This window comes from Cygnus atratus, unplaced genomic scaffold (genome assembly GCF_013377495.2).
Source record: "Cygnus atratus isolate AKBS03 ecotype Queensland, Australia unplaced genomic scaffold, CAtr_DNAZoo_HiC_assembly HiC_scaffold_107, whole genome shotgun sequence".
NCBI lineage: Eukaryota > Metazoa > Chordata > Aves > Anseriformes > Anatidae > Cygnus > Cygnus atratus.
In genome coordinates this window covers 6,078-24,878 of record NW_026109700.1, presented here as the reverse complement: position 1 = coordinate 24,878, position 18,801 = coordinate 6,078, and the positions used below count along the sequence as shown (strand labels likewise).

The 18,801-nt window shown below is 51.1% G+C and overlaps 1 protein-coding gene across 1 annotated transcript; it reads right to left on the bottom strand.

Annotated features, from left to right (window-relative positions):
• Positions 1-15,421: 15,421 nt before the first annotated feature.
• LOC118246854 (ankyrin repeat domain-containing protein 7-like) lies at positions 15,422-17,674 on the bottom strand. Its single transcript, XM_035544330.2, has 5 exons — positions 17,511-17,674; positions 16,647-16,761; positions 16,231-16,404; positions 16,036-16,142; positions 15,422-15,563 (listed from the first exon to the last, which is right to left on the bottom strand). Exons 1-5 carry the CDS (start codon positions 17,672-17,674, stop codon positions 15,422-15,424), a joined length of 702 nt encoding a protein of 233 aa, XP_035400223.2.
• Positions 17,675-18,801: the final 1,127 nt, after the last annotated feature.

Genomic DNA, 18,801 nt, shown 5'->3' with positions numbered 1-18,801 from the left:
GCAACTTGTTTTGGTTATATGCGGTAAAAAGTTACATATGCATGAAGCTTCCCAATACGCTTATACGTATGCATAACCTATCCCCGCTTTGTATTAAAATTAGCTCCAAGAAGTCATTTCCATAAACTCCTCCCATCTGCGCCTGCGCAGAGCCTTCTGGTGGTGGTCGTCGAGGGGTCGTGGGGATGAAGTCCGATACCTCCTCTTCATCACCACTAGTTGACCCCGTGCCTTTGTACAGACTCAGCTGCTCTTTGGCTCTTGTCCAAACCACAAGGTCGGTCTCAGCTGGTTTTTGAGACAGGTTCCCCATTTTTGTCAGGAAACATCTTCTGTGAGGGGCCTCAAGACTCCTTGTTTCGATTAATTTGCACAGCAGTAAGCAAAGACACTCAGCAATATCTATTTTAAAGTGATTAAGCAAGCCCCCATTCTTTCATTCCTGGCTTTAATAATTACAATTGTTTTATTTAGAAATCATTAATACGATTAAGCAAGCCCCCATTCTTCTATCCCTGGCTTCAGTCCCCCCTTTCTAGAAGATTAGTAAATTCTTTTACTCGCAGCAAAGATTCCCAGCTTGGTACTGATCACTTAATGCCATACCATGGACGTGCAACAAAGAAGTCAGCATGGCTATCCGGTATAACATTCTCCAGTTCCAGATTAGTATAATTACAGACAATACAAGACTTATACCAACTAAGATCAATATGACTGTGATCGGGTGACACAATGTATGGAGAATGCCATTTGCCGTTGGTGACCACGCAAAGAGTGTATCCCACCAGTGATGACCAGCACCTTGTTTATATTGTATTGTTAGACTTGATCAACTGGTGGGATACCACTGGTGCCAAATATAAAAATCACACCCGACAATTCTAACAAAGCTACAAATACAAAAGTTAGAATGATTTTTGCTAGGGAGAGTTATATTCTCCTTATCTACTTCTGCAAAAGCACAAGCAGTTCTTAAACACACGCAGCCTTGACCAATATATAAGCACAGTCTTTTGACTAGTATTTGAATGAATTTCAAAGTGGAAAACACCTTGCTCAGTGTCAAGACATATGTCCTGAGCGTCAATTGTGTTGCTTTCACAGATAAATCCTTTAATCATTAATCATTAATATGATTAAGCAAGCCCCAATTCTTCTATCCCTGGTTTCAGGCTGACCGCAGCCCCCATTCCCCCGTGCCGCTCAGGGGGAGGAGGTGCAAGAGGGTGGATGGGAAGAAGTTGGTTTTGGTTTCTTTCCTTTGTTTCTCACTTCTCTGGCTTGTTAGGAATAGCCAATAGATTTACTAATTTCCATACTCTGAGCTTGTTTTGCCCTTCACAATAATTGTTGAGTGAACTCCCTGTTCTTGTCTCAACTCTTGAGCCCTTTTCATCATATTTTCTCCCCCTTTTCCCTTTTCTCTTATTCTTTTTCCCTTTCTTATTCCCTTTTCTCTTATTCTTTTTTTTATTTCTCTTATTCTTTTCCCTTATTCTTTAAGAGCAGTTGTGGTGGAGCTCAGCTGCCCACCTGAGTAAAACCACCACAGAGGTGTGTCCCACAGTCACTCCATAGGCAAACAAGGGCTCTTGCAAAGTAACTCCTTCACAGGGGATGAGAACTTCCCCCTGCCCCCTTCTTTTGCTCCCTCCATAGAGGTTTGCAGTCCAAGGCAGTCGCGTGCTGTTGCGGAGAGGGGATCGCGGCGGGCAGGCGATTTTCCGCATCGAGGCCGCTGGAGGCAGTCAAGGGAGCCGCAAGGACCCAGCAAGTCGACTCCACGCCTCAAGACTTTCTCCAACAAGAAGGAAAGAAGGGTAATGGTTGTAGGCGACTCCCTTCTGAAGGTAACAGAGGGCCCCATATGTCAGCTAGACCCTACCCGTAGGGAAGTCTGCAGCCTACCTGGGGCTCGGGTCAAGGACATTACCAGGAAACTTCCTGACCTTGTTAGCCCCCCTCCGATTATTACCCATTAGTGAGAATTCCGGGTGGCAGTGATGAAATTGCTGAGAAGCCTGGAGACTATTAAAAGGGACTTCAGGGGATTGGGGCAATTGCTGGATGGAGTGGGTGCACAGGTGGTGTTTTCCTCTCTGCCTTCAGCCCTCCCTGAATTTGCCAGATGAGTGGCAGAAGATCTCTTTATATGGGGGAGCCTGGGTCTTCTTCCCAGGAGAACACCTTGCTCAGAGGATGCTGGTTTGAAGCCTACAAATCATTTCCCCTGTATTCAGAAATCTGGCCACAGCATTAAAGCTCTCTGCCAGCCTCATGGACAGTGTGGTTGAGGTCCCCCACTTGTCGTGGACTATCCCTTTTGCAAGGGAACCACTTCCAGCCACAAGAGGCAAATGACACCTCTGTCTTTGTGTATTCTCCCTTTTTCCATCCCAAGCCCTTGTCCCTAGTTCACCCAGGAGTTTCCCTTGGTACTGTGTAATTCACAGGACACATCTGCAAAAGGGTTGGTCTGCTTCCCACAACGGAAATAATACATTTGCTGTTCACAGGATGCTCCTGGTCAGTAAGAGAGACAAGCAGAAGGAATCAGAGGGAACAGTCACATGGGCATGGGAGAGGAGAAGCAAAGTCCGTTAAGGGAGAAGGGAATCGACAAAGACCCACACTACGTGACATGGTTTACTAAATGCCAAGGTGGGTGACAGAACTTGGAATTAAAGGCAGGCTGTTATCTGCACAGAACTGCTGTGTTCTTGCCAGCGTGGTGGGGGCAATGGCTGCTTTTGCTCACTGCCTGGAAACTGCCCAAATTAGGGGGCAGAAGGCAGGTGTTGGCAGTCATCTTCCATCTTGGTAGAAGTATGCCTTGTTTTCTGGACTGGGACTTTGTCTGCTCCACCTTCATCTGATCAGTAATAATGTTCAGCTGTGAAAATAGGAAAACACACAATAAGAAGGAAATGCACAAGGCAGGAACACTTTTTCACCTCCAATTATCAGTATTTCAGAAGTTAGTGAAGGAAATTCCAGAAGCTACACACAGAATGTTGTGAGGGAACCTGCAAATGACTCTTGCTCATCAATGTTAGACTTAGTCCTCTGCAGCCCTCTTCATCCTCAAGTGTCCCTACTCCCTAAACATTCAAACTGGGCATTCTTTGGAACACTACTCCTAAAATACAGCTTCCGCATTCACCTTGAAAACATTGAAAAGGATCTGCCTTTGAAAAGGCAAACATCTTCTTGCTGCAGCCTGGCCCTAACGCAGCCTTCAGTGTGTGGCATGTCTTTGTCTGGTGCCTCTTCTCCTATTACCATTTGTACGGTTATTTTGTCTATTCTCCCTTTCTTTCCCTTTACTCTTTCCTTTACGGCTTTGCAGAAGAAGAAGGGCACTCTGTATTTTGCACACCCCCCAATGACCAGAGGTCTTCAGCCCGCCCCCATACAGTTGTACAGTTGTGTACTTGCCGAGGCGACCGGCTCCGGGGCAGACGCGTGCTGCAGCGGAGCGCGGGATCGGGACAGGCAGGGCTATTTTTCGGGCATCGAGCCTACGTGAGGGAGCCGCCAGGCACCGGCAGCCCTCGTGAGGGAGGCTGACGAGGCGTAGGCGGAGCCAGCAGCGTCAGCGACAGCGTCAGCGGCGGGCCTTTTAAATCGGGCACCACCGTCATTTCAGACACCACTTGCCGAGGCGACCGGCTCCGGGGCAGACGCGTGCTGCAGCGGAGCGCGGGATCGGGACAGGCAGGGCTATTTTTCGGGCATCGAGCCTACGTGAGGGAGCCGCCAGGCACCGGCAGCCCTCGTGAGGGAGGCTGACGAGGCGTAGGCGGAGCCAGCAGCGTCAGCGACAGCTCCTCCCCCCGGTCGTTCAAAGGCAGCCCTTAGGGAGCGCGACGAACAGGGCCGGCAAACAGGGAGTGACGCGGGGGGAGTGACGCGGCAGTTAGCGAGGCAGTTAGCGCAGGCAGGGCGGGCAGGAAGGGCGGAGCGCTCACACCCGCCCATAGGGACACCTCCTCTAACGGCACTCTCCCGTCAGCTGGGCTGCAATGGTCTCCACCAGGCACGGTGCTTTCTCTAGGAAGTCAGTACACACCCAGACCGACTGCCCGTCCAAACATGCGGCGGTTCAGGTCTCCGGGTGCGGGGAGTGTCTGAGCCTCTTGCTGCCATCGGCGGGAGGCAGAGGGACTGCTTGCGTGAGGTGCGAGCAGGTGGACGACCTGGTCCGCATGGTGGCGGAACTCAAGGAGGAGGTGCAGAGGTTGAGGGATATCAGGGAGTGCGAGCGGGAGATAGACTGGTGGAGTGACTCCCTGCAGGACCGGAGGGAGAGGGACCGGGGTGAGACGCCCCAAAGGGGGGTGGACCCCCTGCCCTGTTGCCATCGGGCAGAGGGAGGGGACCTGCGAGTTGAGGAGGAATGGAGACGGGTCCCCTCTCGACCTCGCAGGAGATGCCCTCCCCTTCCGGCGCTGCCTTCCCAGGTGCCCTTGAACAATAGGTTTGAGGCCCTGGAGCTTGAGATACCGGTGGGTGAGGATGAGGTAGGAAGCCTGCCCAGGAGGATGCCTGAGGTGAGGAAGTTGACTCCGTGCCTCAGGACTGCCTCCACCAAGAAAGAAAGAAGGGTGATTGTTGTGGGCGACTCCCTACTCAGGGGAACGGAGGGCCCTATTTGTCGGCCTGACCCCACGCATAGGGAAGTCTGCTGCCTCCCTGGGGCCAGGGTCAGAGACGTTACCAGGAAGCTTCCAAACCTGGTTCGCCCCTCTGACTATTACCCGCTTTTGATAGTCCAGGCTGGCAGTGATGATCTTGAAAAGAGAAGCCTCAAGGCTATCAAACAGGACTATAGGGGGCTGGGACGATTGGTGGAGGGAGCGGGAGTGCAGGTGGTGTTTTCGTCTATCCCTACGGGGGGAGGGAGAGGCACGGAGAGGACATGGAAAGCTCACGTGGTTAATAGGTGGCTCAGAGACTGGTGCCGGCACAGAAATTTTGGGTTTTTTCACCATGGGGAGCTTTACTCGGCACCCGGCCTGATGGCCTCAGATGGGTCCCTATCTCCAAGAGGAAAACGGATCCTAGGCCAGGAGCTTGCGGGGCTCATAGAGAGAGCTTTAAACTAGGCGAGAAGGGGGACGGGGCTCAAACAAGGCTTGTTGGAGCCGTGCCGGGGGAAACAATGGCTAGGCTGGGGAAGAAGGCGATGGCCCAGCTGAAGTGCATCTACACTAATGCACGCAGCATGGGTAACAAACAGGAGGAGCTGGAAGCCATCGTGCAGCAGGAAGGCTACGACTTGGTTGCCATCACGGAGACGTGGTGGGACCGCTCCCATGACTGGAGTGCTGCAATGCCTGGCTATCGGCTCTTCAGGAGGGACAGGCAGCACAGAGGGGTGGTGGTGTGGCTCTCTACATTAGAGAATCTTTTGATGTTGTGGAACTCCAGGCTGGGAATGATAAGGTTGAATCCCTGTGGGTTAGGATCCGTGGGAAGGCCGGCAAGGCTAGCGTCCTGGTCGGGGTCTGTTATAGACCGCCGAACCAGGATGAGGAGACGGATGAGGAGTTTTATAGGCAACTGACAGAAGTTGCAAAATCGTCGGCGCTTGTCCTCGTGGGGGACTTCAACTTCCCGGATATATCCTGGAAACACAACACGGCACGGAGAAAGCAGTCTAGGAGGTTTCTGGAGAGCGTGGGAGATAGCTTCCTGACGCAGCTGGTCAGTGAACCCACCAGGGGTGGTGCCCCGCTAGACCTTCTCTTCACAAACAGAGAAGGACTGGTGGGAGATGTGGTGGTCGGAAACTGTCTTGGACAGAGTGACCATGAAATGGTAAAGTTCTCTATTCTTGGCGAGGCCAGGAAGGGGACCAGTAAAACTGCTGTATTGGACTTCTGGAGGGCTGACTTTGAGCTGCTCAGGACGCTGGTTGGCCGGGTCCCTTGGGAGGCGGTTCTGAAGGGCAGAGGAGTCCAGGAAGGCTGGGCGCTCCTCAAGAAGGAAATCTTAACGGCACAGGAGCGGTCTGTCCCCACGTGCCCAAAGACGAGCCGGCGTGGAAGAAGACCGGCCTGGCTCAACAGAGAGTTGCGGCTTGTGCTTAGCAGAAAAAAGAGGGTTTATAATCTTTGGAAAAAAGGGCGGGCCACTGAGGAGGACTACAAGGATGTAGCGAGGCTGTGCAGGGAGAAAATTAGAAAGGCCAAAGCTCATCTGGAGCTCAACCTGGCTACTGCCGTTAAAGACAACAAAAAATCCTTTTACAAATATATCAATGCGAAACGGAGGACTAAGGAGAATCTCCATCCTTTACTGGATGCGAGGGGAAACCTAGTTACTAAGGATGAGGAAAAGGCTGAGGTGCTTAATGCCGCCTTTGCCTCAGTCTTTAGCGGCAATACCGGTTGTTCTCTGGATACCCAGTGCCCTGAGCTGGCGGAAGGGGATGGGGAGCAGGATGTGGCCTTTGCTATTCATGAGGAAATGGTTGGCGACCTGCTAAGGAGCTTGGATGTGCGCAAGTCGATGGGGCCGGATGGGATGCACCCGAGGGTACTGAAAGAACTGGCGGAGGAGCTGGCCGAGCCGCTTTCCATCATTTATCGGCAGTCCTGGCTATCGGGGGAGGTCCCAGTTGACTGGCGGCTAGCCAATGTGACGCCCATCTATAAGAAGGGCCGGAGGGCAGACCCGGGGAACTATAGGCCTGTCAGTTTGACCTCAGTGCCAGGAAAGCTCATGGAGCAGATTATCTTGAGGGTCATCACGCGGCACTTGCAGGGCGAGCAGGCGATCAGGCCCAGTCAGCATGGGTTTATGAAAGGCAGGTCCTGCTTGACGAACCTGATCTCCTTCTATGACAAAGTGACGCGCTTGGTGGATGAGGGAAGGGCTGTGGATGTGGTTTACCTTGACCTCAGTAAGGCTTTTGACACCGTTCCCCACAACATTCTCCTCAAGAAACTGGCTGCTCGGGGCTTGGACTGGCGTTCGCTTCGCTGGGTTAGAAACTGGCTGGATAGCCGGGCCCAGAGAGTTGTGGTGAATGGAGTCAAATCTGGTTGGAGGCTGGTCACAAGTGGTGTCCCCCAGGGCTCGGTACTGGGGCCGGTCCTCTTTAATATCTTTATCGATGATCTGGATGAGGGCGTCCAGTGCACCCTCAGTAAGTTTGCAGATGACACCAAGCTAAGTGCGTGTGTCGATCTGCTCGAGGGCAGGAAGGCTCTGCAGGAGGATCTGGATAGGCTGGAGCGATGGGCTGAGGTCAACTGTATGAAGTTCAACAAGGCCAAGTGCCGGGTCCTGCACCTGGGGCGCAACAACCCCAAGCAGAACTACAGGCTGGGAGATGAGTGGCTGGAAAGCTGCCTGGCCGAGAAGGACCTGGGAGTATTGGTTGATAGTCGGCTGAATATGAGCCAGCAGTGTGCTCAGGTGGCCAAGAAGGCCAACAGCATCCTGGCCTGTATAAGAAGCAGTGTGGCCAGCAGGTCTAGGGAGGTGATTGTCCCCCTGTACTCGGCTCTGGTGAGGCCACACCTCGAGTACTGTGTTCAGTTTTGGGCCCCTCGCTACAGGAAGGACATGGACGTGCTCGAGCGAGTCCAGAGAAGGGCGACCAAGCTGGTGAGGGGTCTGGAGAACAAGTCTTACGAGGAGCGGCTGAGGGAGCTGGGCTTGTTCAGCCTGGAAAAAAGGAGGCTCAGGGGCGACCTTATCGCTCTCTACAGTTACCTTAAAGGAAGCTGTAGTGAGGTGGGGGTTGGTCTGTTCTCCCACGTGCCTGGTGACAGGACGAGGGGGAATGGGCGAAAGTTGCGACAGGGGAGTTTTAGGTTGGATGTTAGGAAGTACTTCTTTACCGAAAGGGTTATTAAGCATTGGAACGGGCTGCCCAGGGAGGTGGTGGAGTCGCCATCCCTGGAGGTCTTTAAAAGACGTTTAGATGTACAGCTTAGTGATATGGTTTAGTGGAGTACTTAGTGTTAGGTCGGAGGTTGGACTCGATGATCTTGAGGTCTCTTCCAACCTAGAAATCTGTGTCTGTGTCTGTGTCTACTCTTCTGATGCTTAGCAGTTGTTTTAGCATAAAGAAGGTGTGTTTTGGAACCACAAAGGGATTCTAACTTGAGGCTCAGAAGCATAGGCTTGCTCACAGATATTCTTTAAGAGGGGTTGAGAATAACATTTATGAATGCTGACCTTAGCCACGCAGGCTTCAGTGGTGATTCTGGTGGAGCTTAGCTTTGACTTCAGTTAGTCTCTGATGAGCTCTGAAAAATTCAGAGAGATTGAATCAGCATATTCAGAGATTCTGCTCTCTAGAAGGCCCATATTATTCAAGCATTCATGTTTGCAGACAGGACAATAGGACAGGCAATTCCGCTTCTCTGCCTTATATCGCAGAGAACATTACAATGAGGAACACATCATCAGAGTGGCCAGAAGGCCACCTGTTAAGACGATACCAACTTCAAAAATGCTTTTGTAATGCCACGACCAGTGATGGTACTGCGGGAACACTGAAGCATTATGAAGGCAGTTCTAAAAAAGAGGAAGGGTTGCAGAGGAGTCTTTTATCAATATGCCTTTTTAGGCATATTTACTGACATAATGCTGACCAGACAAAAAAAAGGGATGATAGGAAGAAAATGTACAGGGAAAAAGCAGCATCTTGCTCTCACTCCAAAAAACGTCCAGACATACCTTTGGAGGTCCTTTTCTAGGCATCTTCTGAGGTTTACTTCCTCCAGATAGTAGCGCTTGTACCTTTCCAGTCTTGCCTGAATGGACTCATCTGGAAAAGTATGCTCTTGTGGTGTCTTTCTCCCTCCATCCTCCTCTTCAGAGTCAGCATCTCTGCTTCTGTGCTTTGGGTTCTTTCTCAGAGAAGCACAAGGAGGGGATCTTGTCAGTTCTTGCATGTCTGGAGAGGCTGCCCGTGTCTGAAGCAGATAATGAAATTTCCATCACCACAAAGAAGAAGAGAACCATCCCCCCATCAGTCACACATGCCCAGTTTCAAGGGCCCAGCCTCACTAAGGGGAGGCCACTCGCCTCCTCACTACCACCAGCAGTCAGGCAGAAGCTGGAAACTACCACAGGTCAACGATTCTTTTTCTCAGGAGGAGAAAGTAAGCCTTTTCCAAAGGCTCCATACACAATTCACAGGGACTTCTGTGCCTGTGGAGAACAACGCCTCACAGAAAGAATGAGGGGCAAGACCCCAAATACAAACATCACCTGTGACTTCTGGTCCGAGCACTTGTTCCTTGTCAGGCTTTTTCTTATCTCTGTCTCATGCTGTTGCTTTTGCCTGTGACCCACCTTGTAAGTCTTCAGAAGAGCTTTGATGTATGCCACCTCTTCTTGCAGCTGGCCATTGCTCTTCTCCAGTTTTTCCTGAGACCCACGCAGAGCAGACAGCTCTTCTTGCAGGTCGCAGTTTTGTGCTTCTAGCTGCCTGCGTCTTTCAGACTCCATCTCCAGCTGCTGTGAAAGTTCTTTGAGCTGTGGAGAGCAATGCATAAAGGGGTAGGGCGTCAAGATGGTGTTTGTCACCTTCTGACTCGGTATTACAAGCAAAGTAAAGGCAGGCTCGTCTTTTAAGAGAAGAACAGCTTTAAGATCTTTGCTGACAGGATTCCCCAAGTTTCCATCCTTCCTCGGTTCTTTTGCTAGGGACGCTCTTGCCCGGGATGCTCCTCTGCTCATGGGACATCAAACACACCTCTACCCAGACACCAGAAAGAATGCCTATTGTGTGTGGGGGGAAGCGCTGCAGTGCAGAACGGAGTAGGCACGAGCAACAAATACTCTTCCTGCCGTTACTCTGAAAGCTTTGGAAACAGTGCCTCAGGAGGCCACTTTGACAGAACTGCTGGAGGAAGGCATTTTCTCTCTAGGTCAAAGCTGATGTTTGGTTGCAAGGATACGGAGGATATAGCAGATGTTCCATTAAGTCCCAAAGGCCAGCTGCGATGCTGTCTTACTCTTCTCCCCCAGAAATATACCTTTTCTATACCTTCTAAAAATACACTCGGGAGGTTCCTGCCTTTTATAAATAGATAGAAAACAAACCAGAAACCCTCACAAAAGCAAACAAACAAACAAAAAATAAAAAAGAAAACAAGAACAACAAAAAACCCGGAAACTTAATCTTCATTTTACACTGCCTAAACACAATGCCATTCCCTGTCATTTAAGAGAACTCTTCTAATGGCAGTGAAGCCACGAGAATGCTACGAGCCTTTGGACTAAGATGAGCCACCACAAGGGCACTTGACTCCTTCTACAATACCTGCTATGTATGACAACAGAAAGAGCATCAAGGAGAGAACAGACATCTCACAATACAAGAAGGAGCATAGAAAAGAATAACAGAGGTATGAACATTAACAGACAAAAAAAGAAACCACAAAATCCTGCAGAATCCAGAGCTCACCTTTGCTGTTAATTTATCAGCTTCACTGGCCCCTTCAGAGCAGCTGCTTGTCATGTCTCCTGCAGTATTAATCTCGGGCTCTCTTTCTCTGGCCTCATATTCTCTTAGTTTCTGCAGAGCTCTGTTCAGAAGCCTCCTTAACCTGTGCAGCAAATTAGTCAAGAAAACAATGAGGTAGGAAGTGAAGGAACTACCAGCCTGTTTCACATTCTCAGACATTAACAGCATAGAGAAGGCTTGCTTCTTCTTTAACACGCTTGACAGACCAGGCGTTACTGAGAAAAACCAGCATTCCAGTGCCACAGATCACTTGGAGGGTCCACCTTGCACCTGAACGGAGGAATAAATGGAGAAGGGACTTCCTGCCCTCCCAGGAGAATTGCAGGGCAACCTGCACTTGAAGTTCTTTTGGCAGCTCTGTAAAACCATAGGCACGTGTACAGAAGAGCCTTGGAAGACCTAGCGTGAGGCTTGAATTTGCTCACAGACAGTTACCCTCACCTATTTTTACATTCAGCCTCCATGAAGCTTGATTTCTACTCCATGGGATTTCTCTTTAAAGTGCTAACGAGCCATACCTGCGACATTCTCTCTGCAGTTCGCTGTTGCTTTTCATTTCCTGCTCGAGGCGCACTTCGACTGGGCATTTCAACTCAACCAGCTTCTCTTCTGTTCTCTCACACTGATGCTTTCAAAACAAAAACGATACATGGTAGAACCAGCACAGGGACAGTATCTACATGTGGTATGTGCAGATAGCCTAGGCAGAACTGGGTAGCAGTACTGGGGAAGCAGGAGTAGCAGGGCTTCCCCTTCCCTTGAACGTGCCCTGCCATAAAAGCAGGAGGGTTTCCCATGGCTCCCCTGGTCTTTTCACCCACTACCTGCCCAGCAGGTATTCAAAAACTAAAATAGTCATTCACAGAAAGCATTCCCATACCTGCTGGTGTGGATGCCCGTCTGCGGTTGTCTGTGTTGACTGAAAGGCAGTTACCAAGTCCTCCGGTTGATTACGAGCCTACAGAAGCACAAAAAGAAGCGAAAAGTCATGCTGCATGCAACTTTCCTGCCTCACACCTCTCTGCCGCTCTTCCCCTCCTGCCAGTCTCAGTAGAGTACAGGGCTCATGTTCACCTCCCTCCTCCCCAGGCAGACAAAAAGAATCATTTGCTTCACAGAGGCCACAGATGAAAGCCCCTCCTTTATGCCAAGAGGAACTGCTTTATTAGCGACAGCGCGGCATTTCAGGTCGGGGCTGTGCAGCATTGTGCAAACTTGACTACTACCTCTCATGCAGGAGGAATATCTCAAGTGCAGCCTGAGATCTTCAATATCACCACTGGTCTAAAGCAGAAAATAGCTAGACCGGTGCATTCCAGTGAACCCATATTTTTCCTAGTGCTAAGAACTTCCTGGTGTTGTAGGACTTGCCGTAGTATCATGGGAAAACTCTCAAAACCAGAAAGCTGGGGAACAGACCGGCAGGATTTTCAGAGCAGCCTACAGTCAGCACAGCTGGTCAAGATCTCAGCTCTCCTAAGCTTGCCAGAAAAATCTCATCTTACTTTGTCCCCACAGAACTACTTAGCTAGGCGCAGGAGCTCACAGGGAAGAGGGAAGTTTATCATTGACTTACTGAGGCAGAGGCTTGCCGGTGTCTCTGAAGGGCTTCAATCAGTCTGCTTTGTTGCTGGATTGTGGCTTCCAATCTGCCACTTCCAGCTTCGAGTCTGAAAGAGAAATACGGGCCTTATTGTGGAACTCCACAAGAGCACACAGTTGGAAAGAACAGTGTGCAAGAACATAAGCTAAAGCAAAGGCTTCTTTCCAAATCCTGTATTAACTTTCTGTGATGTGACGAGGCAATTCCCTTGTGTTCACACAGTCCCAGAAAGCAGCGCCTCGCCCCTCTGTCTTACTACCCTGCCTACCCTTGCATGCGTTCTTCCAGCTGTTGGAGAGCTGCAGTTCCAGAGAGTGCCTCCAGAAGGTCTTGCACTTTCTGGGAAGAAGCTGGTACTTCTCTCTTCTTATCCTCCAGTACAGTCTCCAGGTATTTTATCCAGACCTCAGCCTGAATACGCTTTTGTTCCGATTCCTCCACCTGCAAAACCAAAGGAAGAATCAATCCATGGTGGTCAGCCAGTCTTTATGGAGGGAAATTGACTGATTCCACTCTCAAACCCCCTTGCATGTTACTTCACTGCATTTTGTACTAACCCCTCTCCTATAGCGCTACAGATTTTCTACAGCATTTCCTGAACACTGGCACAAAACTCTGCCCGCTTTGTCTGCGACTCTGGCACAGACACTGCCAATGCTGTTCCCAACATAGAGACATGAAAAAAAATTTGCACCTGTTGTCAGAGCACACCCAAGTGGTGCCACACCCTCTGTGTCTCAGAGCACACCCAAGTTTTGAGAAAGCGCAAACTGCTCTGGTCAAACCTACCCACCGGAAGGTGGCTCCTAATGCACTGCTTTGTCCCTCCAGCTTGTGAAAAGCTCCCCAAAGGGCCCGTTGTGTTGGTCACCAGCAGAGAGGGGGAAGAAGGGAAGAGAAAGGACAACCACCCTTGGATTTATCCCTGTAGTGCAGCCTTTCCATACCTCAGCTTTAACCATCTCCAATTCCTCTCGCAAGCGCTCTGTGTCTTTCTCAATGTCACTGCGCTGGCTCTCAGTATATTCAGGTGTGGCTTCTGACACGGACAGACTTTCAGGAGCACCAGGAAGCTTCAGCTGCAGCTGTCTGTCTTGATCCTAAAGAAATGGGGTTCCGTGAGCATGACAAAGTCAGTGAGAACATGGGAATATGAGCTTTTACTCATTAGATTCTACAACTAGGTCAGTCTTCTGACTGAAACAAAGGATTGGAAGCGCACCACCAGCAGGCATCTGCACAGCTGGGGACCTCTCTCCATCTTTCTTAGCCTCAACTATCAGCAGCTCTTTGTGAGGGTTTCTGTTTCGTAGAGGGAAGGCTTAATGTTTTTTCTCTTCTTGGAACATAGGCTGAGAGACTGGGCAGGGGCTTTCTACCTACACAAAAAGGCGGGCAGTGGAGAACGGAATCTGCAGAACTATGGTTGCCTCCAATGGCATTTCAGCAGCTGTAAAGCAGAAGCCAGACTTCTTTCTGCCAGAGCTTAAGCATGGCCTGGAATCTCCCTGCTGCTTCTGAGAACATGCTCGTGGCCAAGGAATGCACGCTGAAAGCAGAGCTGCAAGCCCTCAATGCTATTCTCTGGTATCTCTTTGTGAGAAACAAATTGTGTTTTTGTAGTAGAAGGTGTTTTTGTAGTGGAAAATTCCACTAACCTTGTATATTCAAAAGTGATTGTGTGGCATAGCACTGGGGAGTATGTTAAGCAGAAGAGGGGAAGTTGCCACTGTCTCAAAATGAGGAGGACAGCTAAGAAAAACAGGATGAGCAGTACGAAATCAGTAAAAAAATAAATAAATCATGGGCTCTCTAGTCACTAGAGAAGCAGGAAAAAAAAGGAAAAGGAGAAATTAATGGTTGGTCAAATAAAATTGTACATATATGGTATAGAATTGTGTCGAGTAGGTTGTGAACTCAGTAGTACTCAGGCAATGAAGAAACAGGAGAAATCAGGTGTCAGGTAACAGGGAATATAAGGTTATGATAAACTTTTATTGTGTGCTCCTGCTTGCAGGACGCTCGCCATTGAAATCGTGAATAAAATAGCTTCACAGAAGAAAATCATTGAGATTTTTCTCATATCTTGGTTGTTGGCGTTAAAAATTGCCATCTAAAGGTTGCCAGAGCGCTGGTGAAGTGTGGTGAAAAGCAACAGTCCACTCCCGGCCAGCCCCTTTGAGAAGCTCAGAAGATTTTAAGCAGCAGGAATAATCTTTGCTGCTTCATTATGTAGAATATGCTTCCCCTAGACTGGAACTCCATTGAAAGGCCAGCTGCAGCGAGACCCAGTTCTCCTAGCAGTTTCACCAACCCCGTGCAAACTGAACAGCTGGGCTGGAGCACAAGTAGTTCAAGGGCCCCAGTCACAAATATGTGGCAGAGGCAGCAACAGAGGTAAGCGAGCCCAGAGGTAAACTTGCCCCAAAGTAAGCGAGCCAAATGGGAGCCCAGTGGGTCCTTCACAGAAAGTACCTTGTGATCCCAGGGCAATTCAGCCTCTTCCTCCTGCTCTGCTCCTACAGCTGGCAGGGCACCTACAAGGGATGGACGAAGCAAGACAGTGTGAGCATTCCTGGCACTCTGCTTTTCCCTGCCAGTCAAGCGCTGCCCCCAGATACGGGAAGCGGTCTGACATCAGGCCACATTAGCTGTGCTCATCAGCTCTTCCACACTTCAGGATCCTACCTTCTCCATCCAAAGCAAGTGTGGCCAGTGCAAAGCGCTCAGTCCTCGGAGAGCAGAATCTGCTGGGGACTGCTGTGTCTTGTGCAGTATCAGCAGAAGCTTCTCCTGTCTTTTCACAGCGTGCGCGTTCTGCCAGTTTCTTGCAAAGGCTACACACAGATAGAGAGAACATACAGGCAGTCAGATCCAAAACATCCTTGCCTAGGATCCTTGCTCTTGCCTAGGACAGCAACTGACTTGGAGCCAGTTCAGAACTGTCTGTGTGCGGTGTCAGTCTCCCCATGATGGTGGACCTGCTACGCCACCAGGGATCTCTTTGAGGGTTTATCTAAAGGGACACTGGTAAGATCCCCACTGAAAGAAAAGGTGCCTCTTTCCTGGTCAGTGGAGTGGAACTGGGCTTAGCAACACAAGCGGGATTTCTAAGAAAGCCTTGTGGGTGGAAGTTCTCCTCTACTTCCAAATCCTCTCTTGACTTGGGAAGGAGATTTATGAGAAGACATCACTGAGCCCAGCTTCAAGAAAGGTCTGAAGATATCATTAAGCCTTTGTGCATCTATCCCAAAGGGTGACAAATCAGCACGGACACTCTGACAACTCAGCTGCTCTAACAGTGACGTACAACACACTCACTCAAAATGTCCCGACCGGAGAGCATAATCCACAGCCGTGTCACAAGCAATATCCTTGCAAGTAATGTTGGCACCGTAGGAAAGAAGTAGCTCTATTACATCTGTTTCCCCAGCAGAAGCGGCAAGCATAAGAGCAGTCCTAAAGCATCCAAAAGATGATATGAAACATAGCAGCATTTGCATGCTCTGTGTTGTTGTTATTATAATCCCTGTTTCCTCCCCAAACAATTCCCTCCCCGATTCCTACAAGCACACGGAAAGCAAAGCCACACACAGGGGAGTGCTGGAGGACTGAGGCTGGAAGGCACCTCCAGACGCCTCCTGGCCAACCGCCTCCCCAGAGCAGACTCAGCCACGAGGCCAGACCACGTTGCTCAAGGCTTCTTCCACTCTGCTCTTCAAAGCCTCCAAGGATGGAGGCTGCTCAAACCCCTGGCGCCACCTGCTCCCCTGATTAACCTTCCTCATGCTGAGAGGGTTTCTCCTAAGCAGCTGTGGGAAGGCCTCTTGCTTCACTTTATGCCCATTGTCTCTTGGACAACACTGACTCTCCTGTTCATTCCAGTGACAATGCTAAGGAGAGCCACATGCACTTTGGAGCAATGCCTCACCTTCCAAACAAATTTTGAGCACACACATTCGCTCCTTTTTGAAGAAGAAACTTTACCATCTCTTTATGATGGCTGGAGATGGCAAGAAGAAGCGGGGTATTTCCCTCCTGAAAGAATAAAGGATCCCAGTCAGAACAACCCAGATGAATTAAGTGCCTGTCCCAAAGAGCAGTGCTACCCAAATTCAAAACTTACCCAGTCCTTTGCTTCAAGGTGTGCACCATGCTCAACTAACATCTCTGCTAGAGATGTGTTAGGAGCTGCGGCAGCCAGGTGAAGGGCAGAGTTGCCTCTGTAAACTTTGAGGTTTGGGTCGGCACGGTGCTCTAGCAGAATCGCCACGCATTCTTCATGCTGGTTCTCCACTGCCTGCAAGCAACATAAAGAAAAGGAAGGACTTGTGCCGTGTTTCACTCTGTCACAGCTACAGCAGCTTCCCAGTGCTGGAAGATAAGAGCGTCTTCCGAGATGAGCTAGTGTACGCCTATTACGTGCCGATTACAACTTTCATGTTTCTCCACAGGTCGGTGTGAAGAATGCGGCAAGACACTTGTCATTTGAAGCACAATTGATAAAGCCCCACTTAGAGCAGAGTAACGTGTTCCACATACCTTCATCAGTGGCGATCTGCCAGTGTTGTCACAAAGGTTCAGCAGGCACTTCTCTTGCACCAGGAATCGAACAACGTCTGCATGGCCGTTCGCACAAGCAAGGTGCAGCGGTGTCCTAAAACCAAAATAAATTAGCTTTCCACAGGCAGGCAATGCCCAAAATCACTTCTGGCTGTGGAACACGCGCAGGGCCACAAGTCTCCACGTGCCAACGCCAAGCGGAACGTAAGCTTTGGAGGCTGTGGAACTCCATGAAGACTGTGAAGTCTGTGTAAGCCTCCGAGTTTTTCGACAATCACTCAAGCGGCAGAAGGGTGGTGAATGCCCTGACGCTGATCACCCACAGGACAGGAGAGAACTGCTAATGCCCGAGCGGCTGCTAAACAACCCCCCAGGCAGCGGACAGGGCAGTGGCGGTCGGCGGCACACCCTTCAAGCAGCGCTCGAGCCGCCCCAGCAATTCCAAGCAAAGCTGGATTTTTCCCCTCTGCCAGCTGAGAGGGAAAAGCCCTCTCAGTGATCAGCTCTGACCCAGGGTTCCAGAGGAGGCGGTGCCCTTGCTGCCGTGCTCCTGACTCTGCCCTGGGCTTCAGCCGTCTCTCTGCGCAGGGCTGAAGGCTTTGCCAAGGGCTGGTAGGAGCATGTGCTCCCGACTATGTCCAGTGCCAGTGACTTCAGGGCGAGAGGCTGCCTGGTCGGACAACGCCCAGTCTCAGCCCTCCATCGCCTCGGCTCTTGCTGACACCTGCTGCAGAAGGAGGGTTGGTGCCAGAGCCGCGTACGCAGCGGCGCCAGGCTGAAGCTCGCACGCCACGGGAGAGCGATCCCACCCCAAGCCTTTAAGCGCGCCCCCCAGCCCCTCACCGCTTTGCGTGGTCTCGACGGTTTTTGCCTCGTTTCTTCAGCCACCAGTGCTGCCTCAGCCGGGCCAGGTCGCCACGGGCGGCCGCGCGGTGCAGCCCGTGCAGGCCCGCCTCTGGCAGCTGGTGGGCATCGCTGTCTCTGGACAGGGAAGTGCTGCTGGGCATCGGACGCTCCTGGCCCCGGTGGAAGAGCCCCAGGAGCCTCTGCATGCTGCAGCAAGGATGTGGGCACAAGCCCACCTGGGGCCACCAGAGCCCTGCGGGCCCTGCTTGGGTCCGACACGGACAGGCGCAGGGGCAGGGGAGCCGAGCCCCGAGCAGCGGCTGTGGCCTGGTGCTCCCAGGCAGGGCAGGGACGCACCGAGGCTCCCAGCCAGGGCAGCGCTGTTGCTCCCACAGCAGAGGCAACAGCACTGAGCACTGGTGCTGGCAGGGGTGCATATACACTGCGTCTCAGCTATGATGTCACATTGTGTCACAATGGGCATCACCAGGGGCGTCACAAGTGTCCTCTTAAGTTGGAGGGCCACGCTCCCCCACAGTCCAGCAGTGACTGCGGCAGTTTCTGGCTCCTGCCTTAAGAGCTCTTTGTGCCTCACTTGACGTTCTTCCGCAGCGTGGATGGGGATCTTGGGCCATGCGATGTGGCAGGGCTCCTCGGGAGGCATCGAGAACGTGCCTGGCTGGCAGGGGCACTGCATTACTCCCCTGTGGCCATGGTTGAGCTGGCACCTGCCCCAGTTGTACTGGGTCTGGCTGGGATGGAGTTAACATTCCCTGCAGCAGCCCATATAGCGTTGTTCTCTGCACTTGTACAGAATCATAGAATCATAGAATCATTAAGGCTGGAAGAGACCTTCAAGATCATCTGGTCCAACCATCACCCTACTACCAATGTCACTCACTAACCCACGTCCCTAAGCGCCAGGTCCAACCTTTCCTTGAACACCTCCGGGGACGGTGACGCCACCACCTCCCTGGGCAACCAGCTCCAATGTCTGACTGCTTTTTCTGAGAAGAAATGTCTCCTCATTTATAACCTTATCCTCCCCTGGTGCAACTTGAGGCCATTCCCTCCAATCCTGTCACTAGTTACCTGAGAGAAGAGGTGGACCCCCAGCTCGCCACGCCTTCCTTTCAGGTAGTTGTAGACAGCAATAAGGTCTCCCCTGAGGTCTCACCAGCTTTATAGCCCTTTTCTGGACATGTTCCACGGCCTTGATGTCCTTCTTGCACGAGGAGCCCAAAGCTGAACACAGTACTCAAGGTGCAGCCTCACCAGAGCAGAGTAC